The sequence below is a fragment of the Camelus ferus genome, chromosome 2 (genome assembly GCF_009834535.1).
Source record: "Camelus ferus isolate YT-003-E chromosome 2, BCGSAC_Cfer_1.0, whole genome shotgun sequence".
Taxonomy (NCBI): domain Eukaryota; kingdom Metazoa; phylum Chordata; class Mammalia; order Artiodactyla; family Camelidae; genus Camelus; species Camelus ferus.
The window spans coordinates 97,672,400-97,693,426 of record NC_045697.1 but is presented as its reverse complement, the minus strand read 5'-3'; the positions used below and the strand labels follow the sequence as shown (position 1 = coordinate 97,693,426).

At 33.7% G+C, this 21,027-nt stretch overlaps 1 protein-coding gene across 1 annotated transcript; it reads right to left on the bottom strand.

Annotated features, from left to right (window-relative positions):
• Positions 1-19,295: 19,295 nt before the first annotated feature.
• Positions 19,296-20,137, bottom strand: LOC116667196 (calmodulin-binding transcription activator 2-like). The gene has a single exon (XM_032491549.1). It carries the CDS (start codon positions 20,131-20,133, stop codon positions 19,450-19,452), a length of 684 nt encoding a protein of 227 aa, XP_032347440.1. The 5' UTR covers positions 20,134-20,137; the 3' UTR covers positions 19,296-19,449.
• Positions 20,138-21,027: the final 890 nt, after the last annotated feature.

Below are 21,027 nucleotides of genomic sequence, written 5' to 3'. Positions count from 1 at the left end.
TTTAACTGAAAATCAATTGTCATATCAACTAAGGTAATCCAGATTTGGGTATTTTGAAGTCGTTTTCTCAAAGAATAAATACAGTAAACTTCAGGGAAAACTAATGATGGTATCTGTTGCCAATAATAAGATTTGAACTTGACAGCTCAAGTTGGACTTTTAAAAACCTTGTATTCACCAGCACTATGAAATTCACAGCTTCCCAATACTGAAATGTTTTTCTGATGAGACTGGTGGTAGTATTACTGAATGTGATTTTTCGATATTCTCTAATGAAATATGTCACCCTTTGGAAGATCTGCCTAACTCACTGAACCAATATTTTCCAAGTAACGAATGCATGATGTTTACAAAATGGTTCATTTTAACCCACTCATTCAAAGTGTAAAATATTAAATCACCACATTGTATACCTGAAACTAATAAATGTTGTGTCAGTTTACCTCAAGGAATTCTTTAATTTGAAAAAAGTACTAAAATATGAGGGTTTTTTTCCTTTGAGAAAAGGTGTAAAAATAGATCAAGGTATTTTATTAAAACAGAAGGAAAAAATTATTTGATATAGTTTTAGATTACACCTTGCAAATAACCTTTACAGTAATACTACTTGCTTAATTTTGGTATAATATCAACAAAAATATGTATGATTATCTGAAAATGCTATTAAAATACTCCTCTGTTCCACCTGTGTATTTGTGTGAGGACAGATTTTCTTTATGTACTTCAACCAAAACCCAGAGTATAACAGATTGAATACAGAAGCAGATATGATAATCCAGTTGTCTATGAATGACTCATTTGTAAACAGATTTGCAAAAAGCCAATTTATCACTAATATTTTTGCTTTTAAAAATATACCTGTTTTTCATAAAATGTTATTTATGTTAAATAGGTTAATTATTGTTACATTTGATTGAATTAACACGTATTTTAAAATGTCTATGTTAATTTCTTATATGATAAATATTGATAGCTATAATCCACATGAAAACAAATCTTTGGGGTTCTCAATATTTTTAAGAAGTGTGAAAGTTTCCTGAGACCTAACATTCTTAGACACCTTACGTTATATTAGCCATTTAAGTATCTATAAATAGCATAGCAATTATATATATATATATAAGTGGTTACTTCTAAAGTGCTTAACATAGCATGCATATCTGTCTATCTATCCATCCATCCATCCATCCACCCACCCACATTCCTAACTACCTACCTACCTACTTACCTATCTATCTAGATACCCATCTACCTATCTATCTCTTATTATGTGTGGATTGTTTATTTGGATATACTCTCACCAGAGTTTGCACTTTTGAGAACTTCAATAGTTGAGAACAGACAATCTACAGAGGAAATTTATTTCATCTTTGGATAGCTCTGCAATGAGGAAAGTTTTGGCCACTTTGAACCCCAAGTCAATATTCTGAAATTCTGCAGTCTAACACAACTACAATTCTATTAATCTAGGCTAGCACTGTATTAGTTACATGGATTAGTATATTACACCAATATACTGAATGTCAATTGAGACTGATATTGAGCTTAGTATCTAACATTCAGATGTCATAACTTCTTACTTCCCAGGTACTGCTATCCAATCAAATTACCATTTTCTTCCATCCTTTCTGGAACCAAATGCAATAATTTATATTTACCTACTTTTAAGTTCATTCTACTAGGCTGATTGCTCTAATACTTTGAACTTCCTTTAGATTCTAATTACTTTCACTAATGACCACTTCCTGTTATTTGCAAATTTTGTAAAATGTATTCAATTTTTATTCATATTATTGGTTAAAATTTTATGAAAAAGGCTCTATAAACTTCGTCACCCATATTTCTGTTCCTATCCACTAGGTTATATGCAAAACCTTGACAAATACCTTGCTAACAGCACATAAGAAAAAGGGAGAAAATTAGGTTGGTCATAATGACATGTACTAAATGAAGCCATTAATACTCCTAGTGAGTATTAAATATCTAATTCTAGAAAACTAAGCAGGATCTATATAATCACATCTGCTTATAATTATCAGAATGTGATTTATCTGTCTTCTGGAAAACACAAGCTTCATCTTTCCTTCTTTCTCTTCTTCACAATTCTTTCAATAGTAATGCAACCCCTGTAAGTAACTTTATCTGATAATTCTCTCAGTATCCTGGTAGACAATTTATCAGAGTTTTATTGTCAAATGATTCTCAGATCAGGTTCTTCCTGTCCAGGAGACTTTTCTCTTCTTCACTAATAAACCCAGAAGCCTTCTCTTAAACCTGAGGGACAGCTCAGGAGCAAGGCAAGCACCTGTGCTTAAGGCCAACTTGCCTCAGATGCCAGTGCTGCCTCCTATTGGCTGAAGAAACTGAAGGGTGATTTGCCAATTTTATTGAACATAGCTACCTAATTACATAAGGAAACTCACACTGCAGGGATGTAGGGATGTAGAAATCATGTATACAAAGCACAGTGCATAGCACTAACAAAATTTTCAATCAATTTCAGCATTCACAGTCATTCAGCACCCAGTTTCTAATTCTTGTATTTCCCTGTTCTGTGTGTAGTTGGTTTATAGAGCTGCATTGGGCATTGGATTTTGTAATCAATGCTCTTTTTTTATTCTTTCCCCAAGATATTTTGTAATTTCCTTTTTACAGAGAGTATAGCCTTGGGTATTCTTTTATTTTAACATAAATATAGGTGAAGTAAAAATAATCATGTGATAATATTAATGATGAAATACAGAAAGTATTAACCGAAAGTGAGAACTGAGTATTATATTAATGATTTCAATTATTCCTATTCTTGTTATCTTTTATCCCCCCCATCAATAACATAAATTGCCAAAAATCAATAATAAGCTAAATGGACATACATTCTCAGGATCGAAGGAGGAAAGACATTTTTGCATTGCTTATTAAACTTGCTTTATTCTGGAGACTGAATATGGGATTTAAATGTTTACACGGATGCCTTGAAGAACAGCCTTCTTACCTGTGTGAGTAATATGCTTACACAGAGTTCTGCAATTCAGAACTAGGCAATTAATTCCGTAAGTGCCTTCATGACCCTCTACATATTTCATGAAGCTGCTGTGACTCCATTTGCCTTTGTACTTGGAGATTACATCATAATTATTTTGTTTGTAATTTAAGTATTTCCACCCGTTCTTAATATCATAATTTTCCACATTTACAATATAGAGTAATTGAAGCATAAAATAGGTTACTGTCCACACTACATAACAAAGGCAACATCCAAGCTCCGTTTCTTTGTTTACATTAAATCAGCAATGTTGCCATTTTGCTAGGAATTTTCTTTTCAATGCTACTAGGCTAGAGCATGTTGTTTTTAGGAAGAGAACACATATGACATTTATGTGTTCACAGTCTATGTGCTTACTACAGTAAATAAAATACACGAAGCAATAAAAAAGTGAAAATTCATTTTGACATCTGACTCTCTATCATAATTTAGGTCTGGATCTTTGAGTCTAGATTTTCCTGGTTCACTCCGCTGCCATAATGACTTTATTCACCATAAATCAAGTGATGGCCCTATCACAGAGGATCACCAGAATCAGAAAGTACTGACTTTTTTTTTTTTTTTAACTTCTCATCAAAACTTCTGCAACACGTAGGTACTGGCTCTGAGTTTCTAAAGTTGAAAGCTATAGAATGTGAACATTTTTCTCTCTCTAGGCTATAACTTTATTTTTCCCATCCAGCTCTAGGGAGAGGTTACAGAGAAAGAGGGGGAAGCCATTAAACCTTAGTATTTAGCAGTTGCTCAGAGAGCCTAATTGGAGACTCAGCTGGCTGTGCAGCCGCTGTAACAAAAGACGCTGCCTACGGGCAAATGTCCACAGAAGCCAGTTTTTTTCCTAGCTTGCCTAGAAGCCCTCCTCCAGGCTAAACTTACGGCTTTGGTTACTTTTCAAATCTGCATTTCCAACAGTTTTATTTGAATATGAAGTCACATTTAGGTTTCCTATATTTAAAAAAATTATCATTAACACACTCCTGCTCCCCCACCTCCACAGCTCAAATATTCAAATGATTAAAAAAAAAACAACTTTCAGAGTAATCTCTAATAATAATGTAGTACTAGACCCTACAGAGCTCATCAATATATGAGTCTATTTACTGGAAAATTCTCAAAAACAAGGAGAAAAACAAATGTTTTATAGTATTTATAGTGCTGACATTTTGAGACTGACTCAGAAATCAGATATGTGGTGATAATTAAAGTCTCTCTGTTGGAGCGTAATACGCTCCTGTGTACTCTGTAGTAAGAAATAATCTGACATTTTAATAAAGATGAATTAAATGATAAATTGGAAAACTCAATTGTATACAAAGGAAAGACGGAAAAGACAACCAGAAAATCCTTAAGACTGGCCCATATTTATACCAGATTCCAAGGGAGAAACTAGGAAGTTGACATCAGGACCCCACAAAATGCTGCATTTTAATGATTTTTTTAAAAAAAACAAGTAAATAGACATTTTAAATGTCTCAAAAATACCTTTTCACATCTTCAGTAATGTGGCATATAGAACACAAGACTGGGTGGTTACTATCAGGGTTATTAAAGTCAAGATTAAATGTCTACAATAAACAAGAATAAGCAAAACCCCTCTGGACAGAAGCTGTCATAGGAAACACAGTGATGTCACCTGTTCCATTCTGTCACATACTCTGTGGCATCATGAAATTTATGCAATTTCCTGTGGATGTTTTTACATGTGCCCAATGTAAATTTCAGTTCATCTACATACTATTTTCAATTATCTGTGTAAGATTTCAAAACCATTTAAAAACATCCTCCAGAAAATTTATTTTTGCCTGAGGGTGTTCCTCATTATGTTCAAATTCTGCTAGCATTCTCATCTTGTTTGTATTATCACCACCCAGTTTTCTTCTTCTTTTGTGTACTCAGAAATACATAGGCAGAAGTATAAACTTTAAAAACAAAAACAAACAACTATATGGAAACAAACTGGACAACCTAGAAGAAATAGACAAGTTTCTGAAAACATACAGTCCACCAAGACTGAATCAAGAAGAAACAGACCACTTGAACAGACTGATCACTAGAAATGAAATAGAATTAGCAATAAAAAGACCTCCCTATAAACAAAAATCCAGGACCAGTTGGCTTCACTGGGGAATCTTACCAAAAGTGCAAAGAACTCATACCAGTCCTCATCAGACTCTTCAAGAAGACTGAAAAGGAAGGAGTACTCCCAAACTCATTCTACGAAGCCACCATCATCCTGATACCAAAACCAGATAAAGATGCTACGGATAAAGAAAATTACAGGCCGATACGTTTGATGAACACAGATGCAAAAATCCCCAGCAAAATATTAGCAAACAGAACCCAACAGCACATAAAAAAGATCACACAACATGATCAAGTTGAATTCATCCCAGGGACACAAGGATGGTTCAACATTTGCAAATCAATCAATGTGATACACCACATCCACAAAAGAAAGGACAAAAACCACATGGTCATCTCAATAAATGCAGAAAAAGCATTTGATAAAATTCAACACCCATTTATGATAAAAACTCTCACCAAAGTGGGTATAGAGGGATCATATCTCAACATAATAAAAGCTATTTATGACAAACCTACAGCCAGCATAGTACTAAACAGTGAAAAACTGAAAGCCTTCCCACTACAATCTGGAACCAGACAAGGACGCCCTCTCTCACCACTTCTATTCAACATAGTCTTGGAAGTCCTAGCCACAGCACCAGAAAAGAAAAAGAAATAAAAGGGATCTAAACTGGAAGAGAAGAGGTAAAATTGTCACTGTATGTGGATGACATGATACTATATATATAGAAAACCATGAAAGCTCCACACAAAAACTACTAGAGATGATAAAAAAAATTCAGCAAGGTAGCAGGATACAAGATTACCACACAAAAATCAGTTGCATTTCTTTATACTAACAATGAATTAGCAGGTAAAGAAAGTAAAGACAATCCCTTTTAAAACTGCATCCAAAACAATAAAATACTTAGGAATCAATCTAAGCAAGGAGATGAAAGACTTATACATGGAGAACTAAAAAACACTGGTTATGGAAGTTAAAGATGACTTACAAAAATGTAAAGATAGACCATGCTCTTGGATAGGAAGAATCAGTATCGTTAAAATGGCCATATTGCCCAAGGCAATCTACAGATTTAATGCAATCCCCATCAAATTACCTAGGATTTTTTTTTAAACAGAACTAGAACAAACTATCTTAAAATTTATATGGAATCATAGAAGACCCAGAATTGCCAAAGCAATATTGAAGAAAAAGAATGAAGCTGGAGGAATAACCCTCCTAGACTTCAGACAATATTACAGAGCTACAGTAATCAAAACAGTGTGGTACTGGCATAAAAACAGACATATGGGTCAAAGGAACAGAATAGAAATCCCAGAAATAAACCCATAGGTCTATAGTCAATTAATCTTTGACAAAGGAGGCAAGAACTTCAGCAAGTGGTGTTGGGAAAACTGGATAGCAGCATGTAAATCAATGAAGTTAGAACACTCCCTTACTCCATACACAAAAATAAAATGAAAATGGATTAAAAACTTAAATATAAGACAACATACAATAAATCTCCTAGAAGACAACACAGGCAAAACATTCTCTGATATAAATCTTAGCAATGTTCTCCTAGGGCAGTCTACCCAGGCAATAGAAATACAAGCAAAAATAAACAAATGGGACCTAATTAACCTTACAAGCTTTTGCACAGCAAAGGAAATCATAATCAAAACAAAATGACAAACTACAGAATGGGAGAAAATATTTGCAAATAATTGGAATGACAAAGGCTTAATTTCCAGAATATATAAATAGCTCATACAACTTAATAACGATAAACAATTAACCCAATCTTAAAATGGGCAGAGGGACCTAAACAATCTATTCTCCAATGAAGACATACAAATGACTAATAAGCACATGAAAAAATGCTTAATATCACTAATTGTCAGAGAAATGCAAATCAAAACTATAATGAGGTATCACCTTACACCAGTCAGGAATGGCCATCATTCAAAAGTCTATGAATGATAAATGCTGGAGAGGGTGTGGAGAAAAGGAAACCTTCCTACACTACTGGTGGGAATGCAGCCATTAGGGAAAACAGTATGGAGATTCTTCAAAAAACTAAAAATAGACCTATCATATAAGCCGCAATCCCACTTCTGAGTCTGTATCTGCAGGGAATTCTAATTTGAAAATATACATGCACCCCAATGTTCATGGTAATACTCTATACAACAGCCAAGACATGGAAACAACCTAAATGTCCATCAATAGATGACTGGATAAAGAAGTTGTGGTATAGTTATACAATGGAATACTACTCAGCCATAAACAAGAATAAAATAATGCCATTTGCAGCAACATGGATGGATCCAAAGATCATCATTCTAAGTGAAGTAAGCCATAAAGAGAAAGAAAAATACCATATGATATCACTCATATGTAGAATGTAAAAAAAAAAAAAAAAGGACACTATGAACTCATCTACAAAACAGAGACTTGCAGACATAGTAAACAAACTTATGGTTACTGGGGTAAGGGGGTGAGAAGGGTTAAATTTGGGAGTTTGAGATTAAATGTTAGCCACTATATATAAAAATAGATTTTAAAAAGTTTCTTCTGTATAGCACAGGGAACTATGTTCAATATCTTGTAATAACCTTTAATGAAAAAGAATATGAAAATGAATATATGTATGTATATGCATGACTGGGACATTGTGCTGTGAAGTAGAAATTGATGCATTGTAATTGACTGTACTTCAGTTTAAACAAAACAGGAAAAACCAAAAACAACAACTTATTTATGACAGGCATGTTAGTTGTGTATGTATATATTCGCACACATTTAGTACCATTTACTTTGCTAATCCTTTACATGTTTTTATTAATAATGTTCTATTAGAAAATAAATATATGTATATGATAAATAAAAAAGGGGTTAAAAGGAGAGATTCCTTTCTATACAAGGTTCCACTGGGTTCTTTTTGATATGCAAACATTGTTATTATTTTGTGCATCTTACAATAATTTGCTTATGAATATGCACAAATACATTTATATTTCTAAGAAAAATGAGATCATCTTTTGCACATACACATATATATATATGTTTTCTCTCATGCAGTTTTCTATTTTCAGTACATAATCCAATATATATTTTGGCTTATTCCAGATCGTCAATCATTAGATCTACTTCATTATTTTAACGTCAGCAGAATGAGTATTTCCTTATACAAATGTATTATGATACATTTATTGAGCCCTATATTAATGAACATTTGATTCATTTCCAGCATTTTGCTAATATAAACTCCTACAATGAGAATTTTTGTTCAGGTGTCTTTGCACAATTTTGTCCCTTTGATGTACCTTAAAAGAATGTGGAAGATAAGACATCATGCTGCTTTTATGTTATGGGAAGCAAGTTATCAAGCAAGAAGCACAATTACCAGGGATTACAATTCCCTCCCCACTTGCAGAATTGTGAGTAAATAATATAATGTATTAAGCTGCTCATTTTGATGGTATGTAATTACACAGCAATGGAGTATTGAAAGAAGCTTAAACTTAAGAATTAAACTTAAGAATTTCTGTTCATCAGAAGATGCAGTAAGAGAATTAAAAGGAAGTCATGGATTGGAAGACATTTAAAATACATACAACTCAAAAAGGACTTATACTCAAATTTTATAAAGAACTTCTACAAATCAGTGAGGAAGTCTAAACAATAAATGGGTGAAAGGCTTGAGACACTTCACAAAAGAATATATTAAAATGATAATAATTATATAAAAGGTATTTATCATTAGTAATCTGAGAATAACTAATTAAACTGCAAGAAGATATCAATACACACCCATCAATGGCTAAAATAGAAAGTCTGCCCATATCAAATGTCAGCAAGGATTTCTGTAGCAAGTGAAAATGCTTGCATAGTTAGTGAGGGTGTAAACAGGTACAATCAGACTGTTTAGTGAATACTGCCAAAAGTATTTCCAATCAGCAATTCGTCTCCTAGGTAGATTCTCAAGGGAAATGAGTGCATATGTGTGCCAAAGACAGATAAAAAAATGTTCATTAACAATTTTATTTGTAATAGTCAAAAATTAGAAGTAACCATAGAATAAGTGTTACATTTGTGCAGTGAATACACACCAATGAAAAAGAGTAAACTATCATTATCTAAAATCACACTGATGAATATTGTTTCTCTTTTGTATTTCATACATGGCATAACATTTTTGAAAGATAACCTTTAATAGTTTTCTCAAACAATTCTTTAGAATTGTTCTTTTAGATTTCCATTTCTTTTGGGTCGTTTTTCTAATGCAGTTTTTCAAATTAACTCATATGGAGCTGAGAGAAGTAAAGAAGTCTTACATTCTGCCATTAACTTTTCTATTATCATTTGTGCTTAAGCTTTGCCATTTTTCTGATTTCTATTTTATAAATTTTGCTTTTATCTTTTAAAATTATTTTCTTCTCCATTATTATGTTTTGCTGCTTTTCAAATTATTTTAAACTCAGTATTTTCCTTCATTTCCATTTTTTCCTTTTTCTTATAACCTAAGTACATAATAGTATGAATAGTATTTTTTATCTGAACATTTTCACCAGATATCACAAAAGAACTGATAGTGTTCTGCCTTTGTATTCTGCAATTTCAGTTTTTTTTTAATTTTATGAACTAACAGTTAAGATTTGATTTTACATTTTTAGCTGGTATTTATTTGGTCTGTGTTCAATTTCCATTTTTGTTAATGTATTCATTTCTAATGTTATTACACTTCATTCAGATAAAAGTGGTCCTTTAACAATAATTTCTAAGAATTCTGGAAAAATGAATTCTTAAATTAAAAAGCTTGAGTGATTTCAAAGTATGCTCTGTGTGTTTAGCATGTAGAAGTACATAAATACATTTCTATATCTTTGTATCCTATCATAAATATATTATTTAGTTCTTATATATACTTAATTTTATTGGAACTATTTCATCTATTATTGACTAATAGGTAAGTTTAAGTTCCTGGTGTTTTTTCTAGAGAGTTCTTGCTTTGTTAATTTTAATGCTCCTTAATTATTTAATATATGTATAATACTCACTATGTAGCTGATTTCATTCTAAGTCTTCCATAAGTATTAATTCTGGAAGTAACCTTTTGAAAAAAGTACTATCATCTGCATTTTAGAGATAAGGAAACTGAGATATTGAGAATTTAAGTGATTGGCTCAAGTTTACATACTATAGTTGGTGGACCTACAATTTGAATTACTGAATTATTGGCACGTGAAGAGTATAAAATATTATGCTTTCTGATATAGCCCTAAGAACATTGTAGACATTGCTCCATAGTATTTAGCACTGAATGGTGTTAACGACAAGTCTGATATGAGCTCTATATTTTTTATCCTCCTTTTAAGTGACTTGATCATCTACCTAAATTCCCTTATAATTTTACTGTTTGTTACTGAAGTTCTATAACTTCATGAGGATTAGCCTGATAATCTTTTTTTCTCCTCTTTTTGGGACAGTGTGGACTATTTAAGGTAATAATACAGGCCTTCGTTTAAAAAATTCTTTGATTATATATACAAATTTTTTTCTAGGTTCATGTATTCTGTTCCCTACAAACACTAATTTCTTACATGCTACTTTCCATATTGCTCATCATCTTTCTACTTCTTTACAGTGTTTGTTTCTAATTTGATTTTGCACATTTTCAAACCTTTGCTCGATAACCCTTTTACTGACTGATATTATTTGAATTTTCATTATATGTTTTCTTTAGCTTTTTCATTTACTTCCTGGAACTAGTTTGCTTACTTTTCATCTCTATATGTTATCTTGTCATTGCTTTTTTGGACAATTATTTCAGAGAGGCCATATCTTTCATTGTTCTTTGTATTCAATGTTAATTTTTAAGATTTGACCTACTTTATGGTAGAATTCATTTGTCTTTTTTTGGTCCACCCCAGGTCATTTGTTTTGGAGTGTCTTGGCATACGTGCTCTGCTCAATCCCTTCTAGATTTCACTCATGCCTGAATAGAGACAGTTCTCCATGGTCTAGCTTTTCAAAGTGTTTTTGAGAGAGGGGTAAGGTCCATGAACTATAAAAGCCCAGACTGAATATTTTTTTCTTGTGGTTTCTTGATTTCTCCATCCTTGAGGTAGCAAACAATCCCCTTGGTTCTCTGTCTTGCTTCACAGACCTATTGTATGATAATACGGCATTTTCTTCTTTTTAGCAGACAAGATGGAAAACTGCAGGGCTGCCAGCTCCCCAAAGGTGCTTTATCCTTCCTCCCAACAGCATGCTTCTTGCAAAGACAGTATGTCCAGGTGGATCCTTCTCAACCCCTTTCCCCTGAATTACCTCTGAGATAAATATGGTTTAAGGCCATCTTCTTACTTGTTTATACATATATTGTAATTTCAATCAAGGACACTTAGAAATGGCCTCTCAGAAAGTTACAGTGTGTGTATATTTCTCTGTGTTCCTCTCACTCTGCTCCAGATACACTGAGACAGTTTCCTCTCTTGTCTCTCTTTATCGCTCTGGTCCAATACTCTGCTGTTGGCAACCTTACTCCATGTTTATTTTTTTTTTTCCCTGTGTGTTTCATCCTCAGTGTATCATAGATGAATTTTCTTTTCTATTTCTCATTTCCTTGTCTTAAAGAATTGGATTCAGGAAGAAGGTAGACAAAGTGACCTTTGTTATCTACAAATAGAAGTCAAATCATGTTTTAGACTTTGATGTAAGGCCTTGCAAAATACTCAGGACACAGAATAATTAAAATATAAAATGAACTTGATGTAAAAGTAATGGATGAGTGCATTAACATATTTAACAATTCTATCCTTTTCCAAAGCTTGCAGCCTTACGTCTCATCTATATATGACATTATCATATATCATATTCAGTATAAAATATACCACAATACGAAATTCAAGTTCTGTATTAAATTGTGTTAATATACATTCCCAATAACATATTAAGTATCCCTACATCCATTATGTAAATGTAAAAAATATGCATGATACCGAGGGGAAAATGTGCTATATATCTGTAATATTGTTATTTGAAGTGTTTTGATTGTTTTGGTATTATCTGGGTCTTAAGAACTACATTGTCTGTGTCTTTTTACAGAGTATGCATAAAAACAAAACATTTTCTCAAATTACATTCCTATTTCCAAGACAGTATATGTTTTTTCTCATATATTTTGATTTATTTCAAATTTAATTCCAATAGTTACTACTGACTTTGGTTACCTAATGTGGGTACTTGAATAGTGACTTCACATGTTGAGTTCAGCAGGTTTAGATGCTCCATGACAATTTGGAACATTTGGGTTGGAGAGAAGATTGCTGTGTCATTAAGAAGTGAAAGAGTGTGAGAGTCTAACAATGTTTTATGCTACAGTACTGTTTATCTATTGCTATGTACCCAAATATCTCAAAATTCAGCCATTCGAAAATAACAAATATCTCTTACTCCCAGATTCTGTGGGTCTGGATCTGGTCATAACTTAATTAGGTGCCTCTGAATTTGGTCTCTCTTGAGATTTCAGTCTACCTCTTAACTGGGGCTGCAGTCTCATCTGAAGGCTCTACTGTGGGGTGGGATCCAATTTACAGGCTCACTCATATGGTTGGTGGCTGGCCTCAGTCCCTTGCCCTATGGGCCTCATCATGCTTCATAAAGGAATAATGCAACATGAAAGGATACTTCATGATGTGGCAGTTGCTTTTCCCCAGGGTAACCAAAGTTATCATTTTATTGTCTGATCTCAGAAGTGACATATCATCATTTTGCCAATTCTCTTTGTAAGAAGGGGGTTGATAAATTCAGCCCACATTGAAGGGGATTACACAAAGGCATGAATATCAAGGGGTGGGCATCACTGCTGCCCATCACAGCTATTTTCTGAAAAAAGTGTGAATAAGGATCAGAAAAACCAGCTCTAAAATACCCTATTACCTCCAGAATTTTCTGATTATTATCTTTTCATCCTTTCACAGTGGCTCAAGGTGATTATCAGTAAAACTCTTTCAGAAAAGGGTGGGCAGTGGGTAAAAGAGGCTGTACATCTGTGTCTGATGGACACAAGAATGCTTATGAATAAAAAATTGCTCTACTCTCTAGACTGTCTCAAAAATAGCTTGACAATTTGGGGTTTGTTTAATAAGAAAAAGGAGAACACAGAAAACTAGATAGATTCTAAGTTGTTCTAGATTTTGGAAGAGGAACACTTGTGGGAGCCCCTGGAAGTTTCTGATGGAATAATGGAAAGAAGATTTCTTCAATTCTTTAATCTTCATCTCTAAAATGAAGTGTAAAGTACCAACATTTCAGGTTTGTCATGAATATTAATAAAGAAAGAAATATCCTGGCAAGGTAGGCATCTTCATACTCTCTTCTTTATCTTCATTCTCTCTTGTTTCCTCTATCATTTCCATAACACTGAAGAATTTAACCCATCAAGTGTCATGTAGTTTTTCCCTTCCTCCAAAAATCTATAGCAGTTTGAGTATCTAATGCTACTGATTGTGTTTATCATTATATTTAACATTCATTATTATTGCTTAGCTCTATATTTTGCAGTATTTAGCCTAGTTTTTGTACATTATAGATGTTCAACATATATTTATTGAATTCTATTGAGTTGAATTCATAAATGAATCTAAATGTTTACACAATTGCACTAATCAAAATAAAGACTGTATGCTAGTTTACATTAGTATTCCACAAAAATAATGAATACCAAATTTATACATTTTTACTATTTGCAGTAGTTGCAATACTGTCCTTCAGATGTGGTAATTTTGCTGTGAGCCCTGATATTAATTCAAAATCAATTTAATTCAATTTTTAGTTTATTTTTAAAGACTCAAGATGATTTCCAAAATGAAATGAATCCAGTGAAGTGATATGAATAATGTTTAAATTCTTTCATGTAGATTTTTGGCATAGAAACATTTTTTTCTAGCTTTGTTCCTTTGAGAGTACTTACAATTTTAATATAAATAATAAATTCATGTACTCATGTATTAGAATAAACTCACAATTACTAAGCAAAACTATATATAGCAAGAGACTTTATCCTTTTTTTCCTAATAAAATGCCATCTTCAAATCATGAGTTACTTGTTTAGCTAAGGGAAAGTACCAAGTCTCTTAGGAAAATGTAAGCCACTTTTATTTGCTGTTCAGCATGACGATGTTAGCTAGTTTGGAGAGACTGATACTGCTTTTTATGGCTGTGACATTGATTTAATTTTATGATACAGAAGCAATTTATATTGGAGAAAAGTATAACTATATTTCTTTTCTTTTGGAATGGTAAAATATGCAAGATAGGGAAAAGTTACACAGTTATTCTAATTGCATTTCTTTATTCCTAAAATTATTTTCATGAAACAACACAAGTCATTCAGAAGACTGCCTGGAACCCAATAAATATTTTTAAATTAGTTTTTATGATTATTGAAATTTTAAGAGTTATATTATATTTTTCACTAACAGTAATTAAAATGTAACAACAAACCAAAATGCAGAAACTAACCCTTCATATTTTAAAACCAAATCTCTTCAGATGAATAAATAACATTCAATCTTGTCTTCTTACTACAATGTGTGTGTGTGCGCATATGTATTGCATGTACAGGTGTACGTATATTTATATGAGAATAAGGATTTATATTTACCAACTGTTAGTAATTTTGAAAATATTAATTCGTAATTTGAATTCTAAGTAGTAGTATTACAATGTATTCTATCATTATTACAAGTGTGGTAAAATTTCAATTAAAAAATTCTCCTAAACTGTACATTTTACTTGCCATCTTCCTTCTTGTCTTCTTTCAAATATATTGTGTGTTCTTCCATACATCATTTCCCCCATGTAAGTGTGTGTGTGTATATTTAGATAGATACAGAATGTTTTGGTCATTTATTTTTTCACAAAATTGGTACCATATTAAATATACTTTTCTGAATTATAAAAGTATATCACCTAATAATAGGGCTTTAAAATATATGAAGCAAAAATTGACAGTACTTATAGGGGAAATCAACAAATTCACAATAATGTTTAGGGACCTTAACACACTTCTCTTAGTTATTGATAGAGGAACTTGACAAAAGTAATGATTAAGGATAGAGAACATCTGATTGACACTATCAACTATCTTAGCCAAATTAACATTTAAAGAACACTGCATCCAATAACTACAGAATGTGCATTCTTTTCAAGTACACACAACACATTCAATAAGGAAGATTATCTGCTGCACCATAAAATAAGTCTCAATAGATTTCAAAAACAAATAATGAATCTCCCAAGAAATCTTTTTTGACTACATACAATAGAATTAAATTAGAAAGCAGTAAAAATGTAACATTCAGAAAAGCACTCAACTATCTGGAAATCTGACAAATCACACATATCTCACAGGTAAAAAATAAATAATAAAGAAAATTAGAAAATATTTTGAACTAGGTAATTATAAAAATAAAACACCAAAATCTGAAGCATTTATCTAAAGAAACACTTAAAAGGAAATGTTTAACTTTAAATGTTTCTTTTGGAAAAGAAGAAAGAGTCTGAAATTAATTACCTAATCTCCCACCTTGTGAAGTTTGAAAACAAACAATGAAACTTAAGTAAGTAGAATGGTAGAAAATAAAAACAAGATTAGAAATTAATAAAATAGAAAACAGATGAATAGAGAAAAAATTTTAAAGTCCAAAGTTGTTGTTAGAAAACATCAACAAAATTGATCATTCCCTAGACTGAGATTAAGAAAAAAGGAGAGAGAATACAATTATCAATGCCAAGAATGAAACAGTGGGCCCTGCTGAAAATCCTGCAAAAATTACAAGTGTAAGGGAACATTAGAACAACTTTACACCAATAATATTGACAAATGAAGAGAAATTCCTAAAGACATAAATTACCAAAACTAGTAAAAGAAATCTTAAATAAATCTTAAATAGAAAAATTTAATCCTCATATATCTATTAAAATAATTGAAATAGTAATCAAAACCTTCCCACAAAGAAAACTTCAGGCTCAGATTGTTTCATTGTTGAATTGTATCAGATATTTAAGAAGGAAAAGATTTTTGAAAAATTTCTTCTGTCTAGCACAGGGAACTGTAGTCAGTATCTTGTAACAATCTTTAATGAAAAAGAATATGAAAACGAATATATGTATGTATATGCATGACTGGCACATTGTGCTGTACACCAGAAAGTGACACATTGTAACTGATTGTACTTCAATACAAAAATTTTTAAAAAGAAGAAATACTAAGCCAAGATGAATGCTTTCTACAAATAGGTAAGTAGGAAGTAGTTCCCAACTCATTTTATTTGGCTAAGATTCCTCTAAAACCAGGTAAAGACATCACAAAAAATTAACTTGAAATAACTTCATGAACATCAATGCAAATTCCTTAATAAAATATTACCAAATAAAATCCAACAATATATAAAAAGAATAATATATTAGGACCAGGTGGAGTTTATCCCAGAAATACAGCTTTAACATAAAAAAATCAATCTTGTATTTGGAAGATTCAAAGATCTCTTTAAACTTAATAAGAAGTAAACGCATAATCTGATTAATAAATGGGCCAAAGACTAACTGATACCTCAACAAAAAAGATATGCAGATGGAAAATAAGCATGTGAAAAGATGCTCCACATCATATGTCATCAGGGAAATGCAAATTAAAACAACAATGAGATACCACTCCACTATTGGGATGGCTGAAATCCACAATACCTAAACATTAAATGTTAGTGAGGATGTGGAGCAACAGGAACTCTATGTTGCTGAGGGGAACGCAAAATCACATAGCCATTTTGGAAGTTGGTTTGGCAATTTATTATAAGCAAACATAATCCTACCATATGATCCATCCATTGTACTCCTAGGTGTTTACCTAAATAAATTGAAAACTTAAGTCCAAAACAAACAAACTTATGTCCTGCATACAAATGTTTATAGCAGCTTTACCAAAACTGAGAAGCAACAAAGTATCCAAGGTGTCCTTCAACAGGTGAATGGATAAACAAACTGGTAGGTCCATAGAATGGACTATTACTCAGTGATGAAAAAAGATGAGATTTTGAGCCATAAAAAGAGATGAAGGGACTTTAATGCATATTGCTAAGTGAAAAATCTAGTCTGAAAAGTCTTCATACTGTATAATTCCAACTATATGGCATTCTGGAACATGTAAAATTGTAGAGACAGTAAAAAGATCAGTTAAAAGATCAGGCTTCCCGTGGTTGGGGAGCAGAGGGCAAATGGATGCATAGGTCAAGTTTAGGAGATTATCAGGGCAGTAAAACTATTCAGGATGATACCATTGTGGTGGATACATGATGTTATGCATTTGGCAAAAGCCATCAAACTATACAAAACAAAGAATAAACCCAAATGTAAACTATGGTCTTAAATAATAATGTATCAATGTTGGGTCATCACTTGTGACAAATGTACCATAGCAGTACAAGATGTAAATAATCAGGGAAACTGTGGTGGCGGGAGAGGGTGCATATAGGAATTGTACTTTCTGTTCACTTTTCTGTAAACTCATTACTGCTTTAACAAATAAGGTCTATTAATAAAAATATTTAAAAATACATTTGATTCACCATATCACTAAATAAAGGAAGAAAATTACCTAATTATTTCAATACGTGCAGAAAAAGCTTTCATGATAAATAAAACATCTTTGCAAATTAGGAAAAGGTATGTGAAAATACATTTGCCTTCAAGCTGGCCTAGGGTAGCTCCATGTTTAAGTTTGTTAATGCTTGGAAATCTGGTACTGACTCTTGGCCACGGTGAAAATAAACTGTGCTACCTAGTACTTTCAATGTGCTGGTTAAAGTTCACAGTTTCCCTGGAGACAAAATACTCTTGTGTCTATTGTTAACTGAAAATGTATTATCAATGATTTACATCTAGTTTAATTGGTTACATAGCCTGGTTTTAGGTACTTTACCAGTGGAGTACAGAGGATTGTGGAGTATTGTGTTTTGACTTCCCTGAAACTAAGACTAAACACATAGTTTGAAAATGAAGGATATTCTGTGTAACCAAGAAAAATCCCTGGGGGCTGTGCTTAAAAATTTTCTGATCTCTGAGATGATTTCTTGCAGTTCCTTTCTCTTGCTGTACCATATCCCTTATCTTTATGAACACCTTTACAGGAGTTTACCCTGTGGATGTTCTTTCAATTACCTGATTAATTGCTGCAGTTGGCATGGTGAGCAAGTTAATTGTAATACTCTTGACTCAATAATATAAATAATTGCTAAGACTTAGTTTAGGAAAAAGAAAGATGAGGAATGGCAGAATGGAGAATATGCAGAGCCAGGATGGCTTCCTGACCACCTCTGCTTTGAGGTCCTCAATCACTGTGACAACTGAAAGGAAGAAACACTTATCAGTGGGAACTGGAGACATTAGATCTACAACAGCGGGGAGTAGCCAAATGGATTCTTAAAAATTCAAACAAAGGGGAGGTTAGCCCCTTAATATGGTACTTTGGTTGCTTTTGATTGCTTTGGAGAAAAAAAAAGTAACTGATAAAAATCTCAAGGCTGTCAAGCTCTCAAATTACAGTCCATGAACCTGTGTGTTCAGAGGACAAACATGACACCAAAGAAAGGTAGGCTTTTTTTTTTTTTTTTTAATGAAATGTGATTCTCATCCAATAATAAATCACTGCAAGGATTATATGGATTACAGTAGATATGAATTAAGATACACCTAAAAGATGGGAATATTGATTCAAATGGTTAAGTCATTTTGTGGAACATTATTAGTAGATTTATTCTAAGACATTATTTAAATAGATCATTGGTGATCAGGGAGCTATTCCCTTGTATTAGATGTTACTAAATGAAAAGGCACATTTGGTCTTAACTCAGGATCTTCATTAACTTCCACTTTGCAGGAAATATAGCTAGATAGACAAACTCCCAAACTGTTGAGTGACATAAAGTAGAGATAGGTAATTTACAGCCTGAGAAAGAAATTGTCCAAATCCATCCCAAGCTATTAAATGGAATACTGTTTCTGAGGCTGCTGAAATGTGGGACGTGCAAACACACGTGGATTCGTTTTAATGATGATACAGAAGTAGTCAGTAACTCTATGCCTTTGACCAAAGTGATGTTTGATGCTGTGAGAAAGGAGTTTCCAATTGCTTATTTGGAGACCGAGGACGGGCTCCAAAAGAAGTGACGGGAAAGCTGCCGACAGGGGGCTCCCCCTCCCCCAGAGAGCCCTCTTCCTGTTAAGACTGCGAGAAGCGGCCCCCAGGGCGATGAGAAAGGCGGTGGAAAGGTCAGGTGGCCAGGCCCGGTTGGGGAAGCCCTTCCAGCTCCTGGTTCTGCTTCAGTTCCCTCATCCTGTGTCGGCAGCGCCGCAGGAATCTCATTATCTTCCGGGCTGCCTGGTCTTGCTTTCTGGTGAGAAAGGAGCCTTTGTTTCGGGCAGGCAGGCTGCCTGTGGGCCGGTGGGGAGGCCCAGGCCGGCGGCGGTAGGAGCGGTAGTGCTGCTGGATGAGTACCGCTGCTCTGCGGCTCTGCTGAAATCGCTTCTGTTCGTAGTAGCTTCGGAACTTGCTCTGGATCAGGATGGCTGCCTGGGTCATCTTCTTATAGAGTGCAAACTGCTTGTACTTCCGGTAACAGCGCTGGATCACAGCTGCTGCTACCTCCTGCTGCTCCTTCAGCCGCCGGCCCTTGTACTTTCGGAAGGCTGTCTGGATGACCCGGGCTGCCTCATACAGTTCCCGCTGCTCATGATCCGATAGCGTCAGCAGGGCAAAATCACTCTCCATCTTGCCACTGGCAGACGCAGAGAGAAACTCGGCCCAGGAAGGTGCTGGAGGGATAGCCAGGCGACCCCGCTCTAAGGGCAGTTCGCTGGGAGGGGCTGAGCTGGGGAAATGGTCCACAATCTCCAGGTAGCTGGCCAGCCAGGACATGGTCTCGCTGAGCCCCACAGCCCCCGTCCGCTCCCGCATTGGGTCTCCAATTCCCTATTGTCAGAACAGGGTCACATAAGGCAGAGTGATGTGACAGGTGTTGTGGAGTACTTCCTTGCTGAGCTTCCCCAGTACGGGGTGGAGTAATGGGAAAATAGTTGCAATTTAAGAAGTAAACAATACAAATTAAATGCATGAAATACCCATGGAGCAATTAAACCAAGTAGAAGGGCAATTAAACCAGGTAGAAGTGTTCAGATAGTTAATTAAAACAAGACATAAAAAAGGAAGAGATAGATGAAATAGCTATTAAAAATTTACTGGGTTACTATAAAAAAAATAGGTGGTTTAGCTACTCTCCACCCCTAATACTGCACAAAGACCACAGTGAATTTATTGTTTGCTATAGCTTTGATGAATTTTAAAAAATAACACAAAGGAGGAATGTAAAATTCCTTCTAAATAGTGCCAATTAAATGTTGTGAAGTAAAGGAGATGCTATAATTTTGAGTGGCAGGATGACTAGGATCTTTTAGTGTAACCCCAGCAGGGGACCAAGTCCATTTGCCTTAATAAAATGGTCTAGATATGGTGAATAAACTTTATTGTGACTTCTTGACACTAGTGCACAAAGTACTGTCATAACTAAACTCATTAATCAAAGCCTAAAGGGCAATAGAATTATGTTAAGAAGATACAGTGATGCCACTATAAAAGACTTCAAAGTATGAGGAAGAATTTAAGAACAAATGTTACCTATGATTACTGTCCCACCCCATCAGTGTGTATAACTGTAATGGGACAGATGTTTGAATGGGAGACTATGTCCTTTTCCAAACCATTGGAAAAGGGATATCATTCAAATCTGCTGTCATACTATTTTAATTTGTATGCCTAATAAGAAACTTTACATTACCTAAACATACTTCAGTG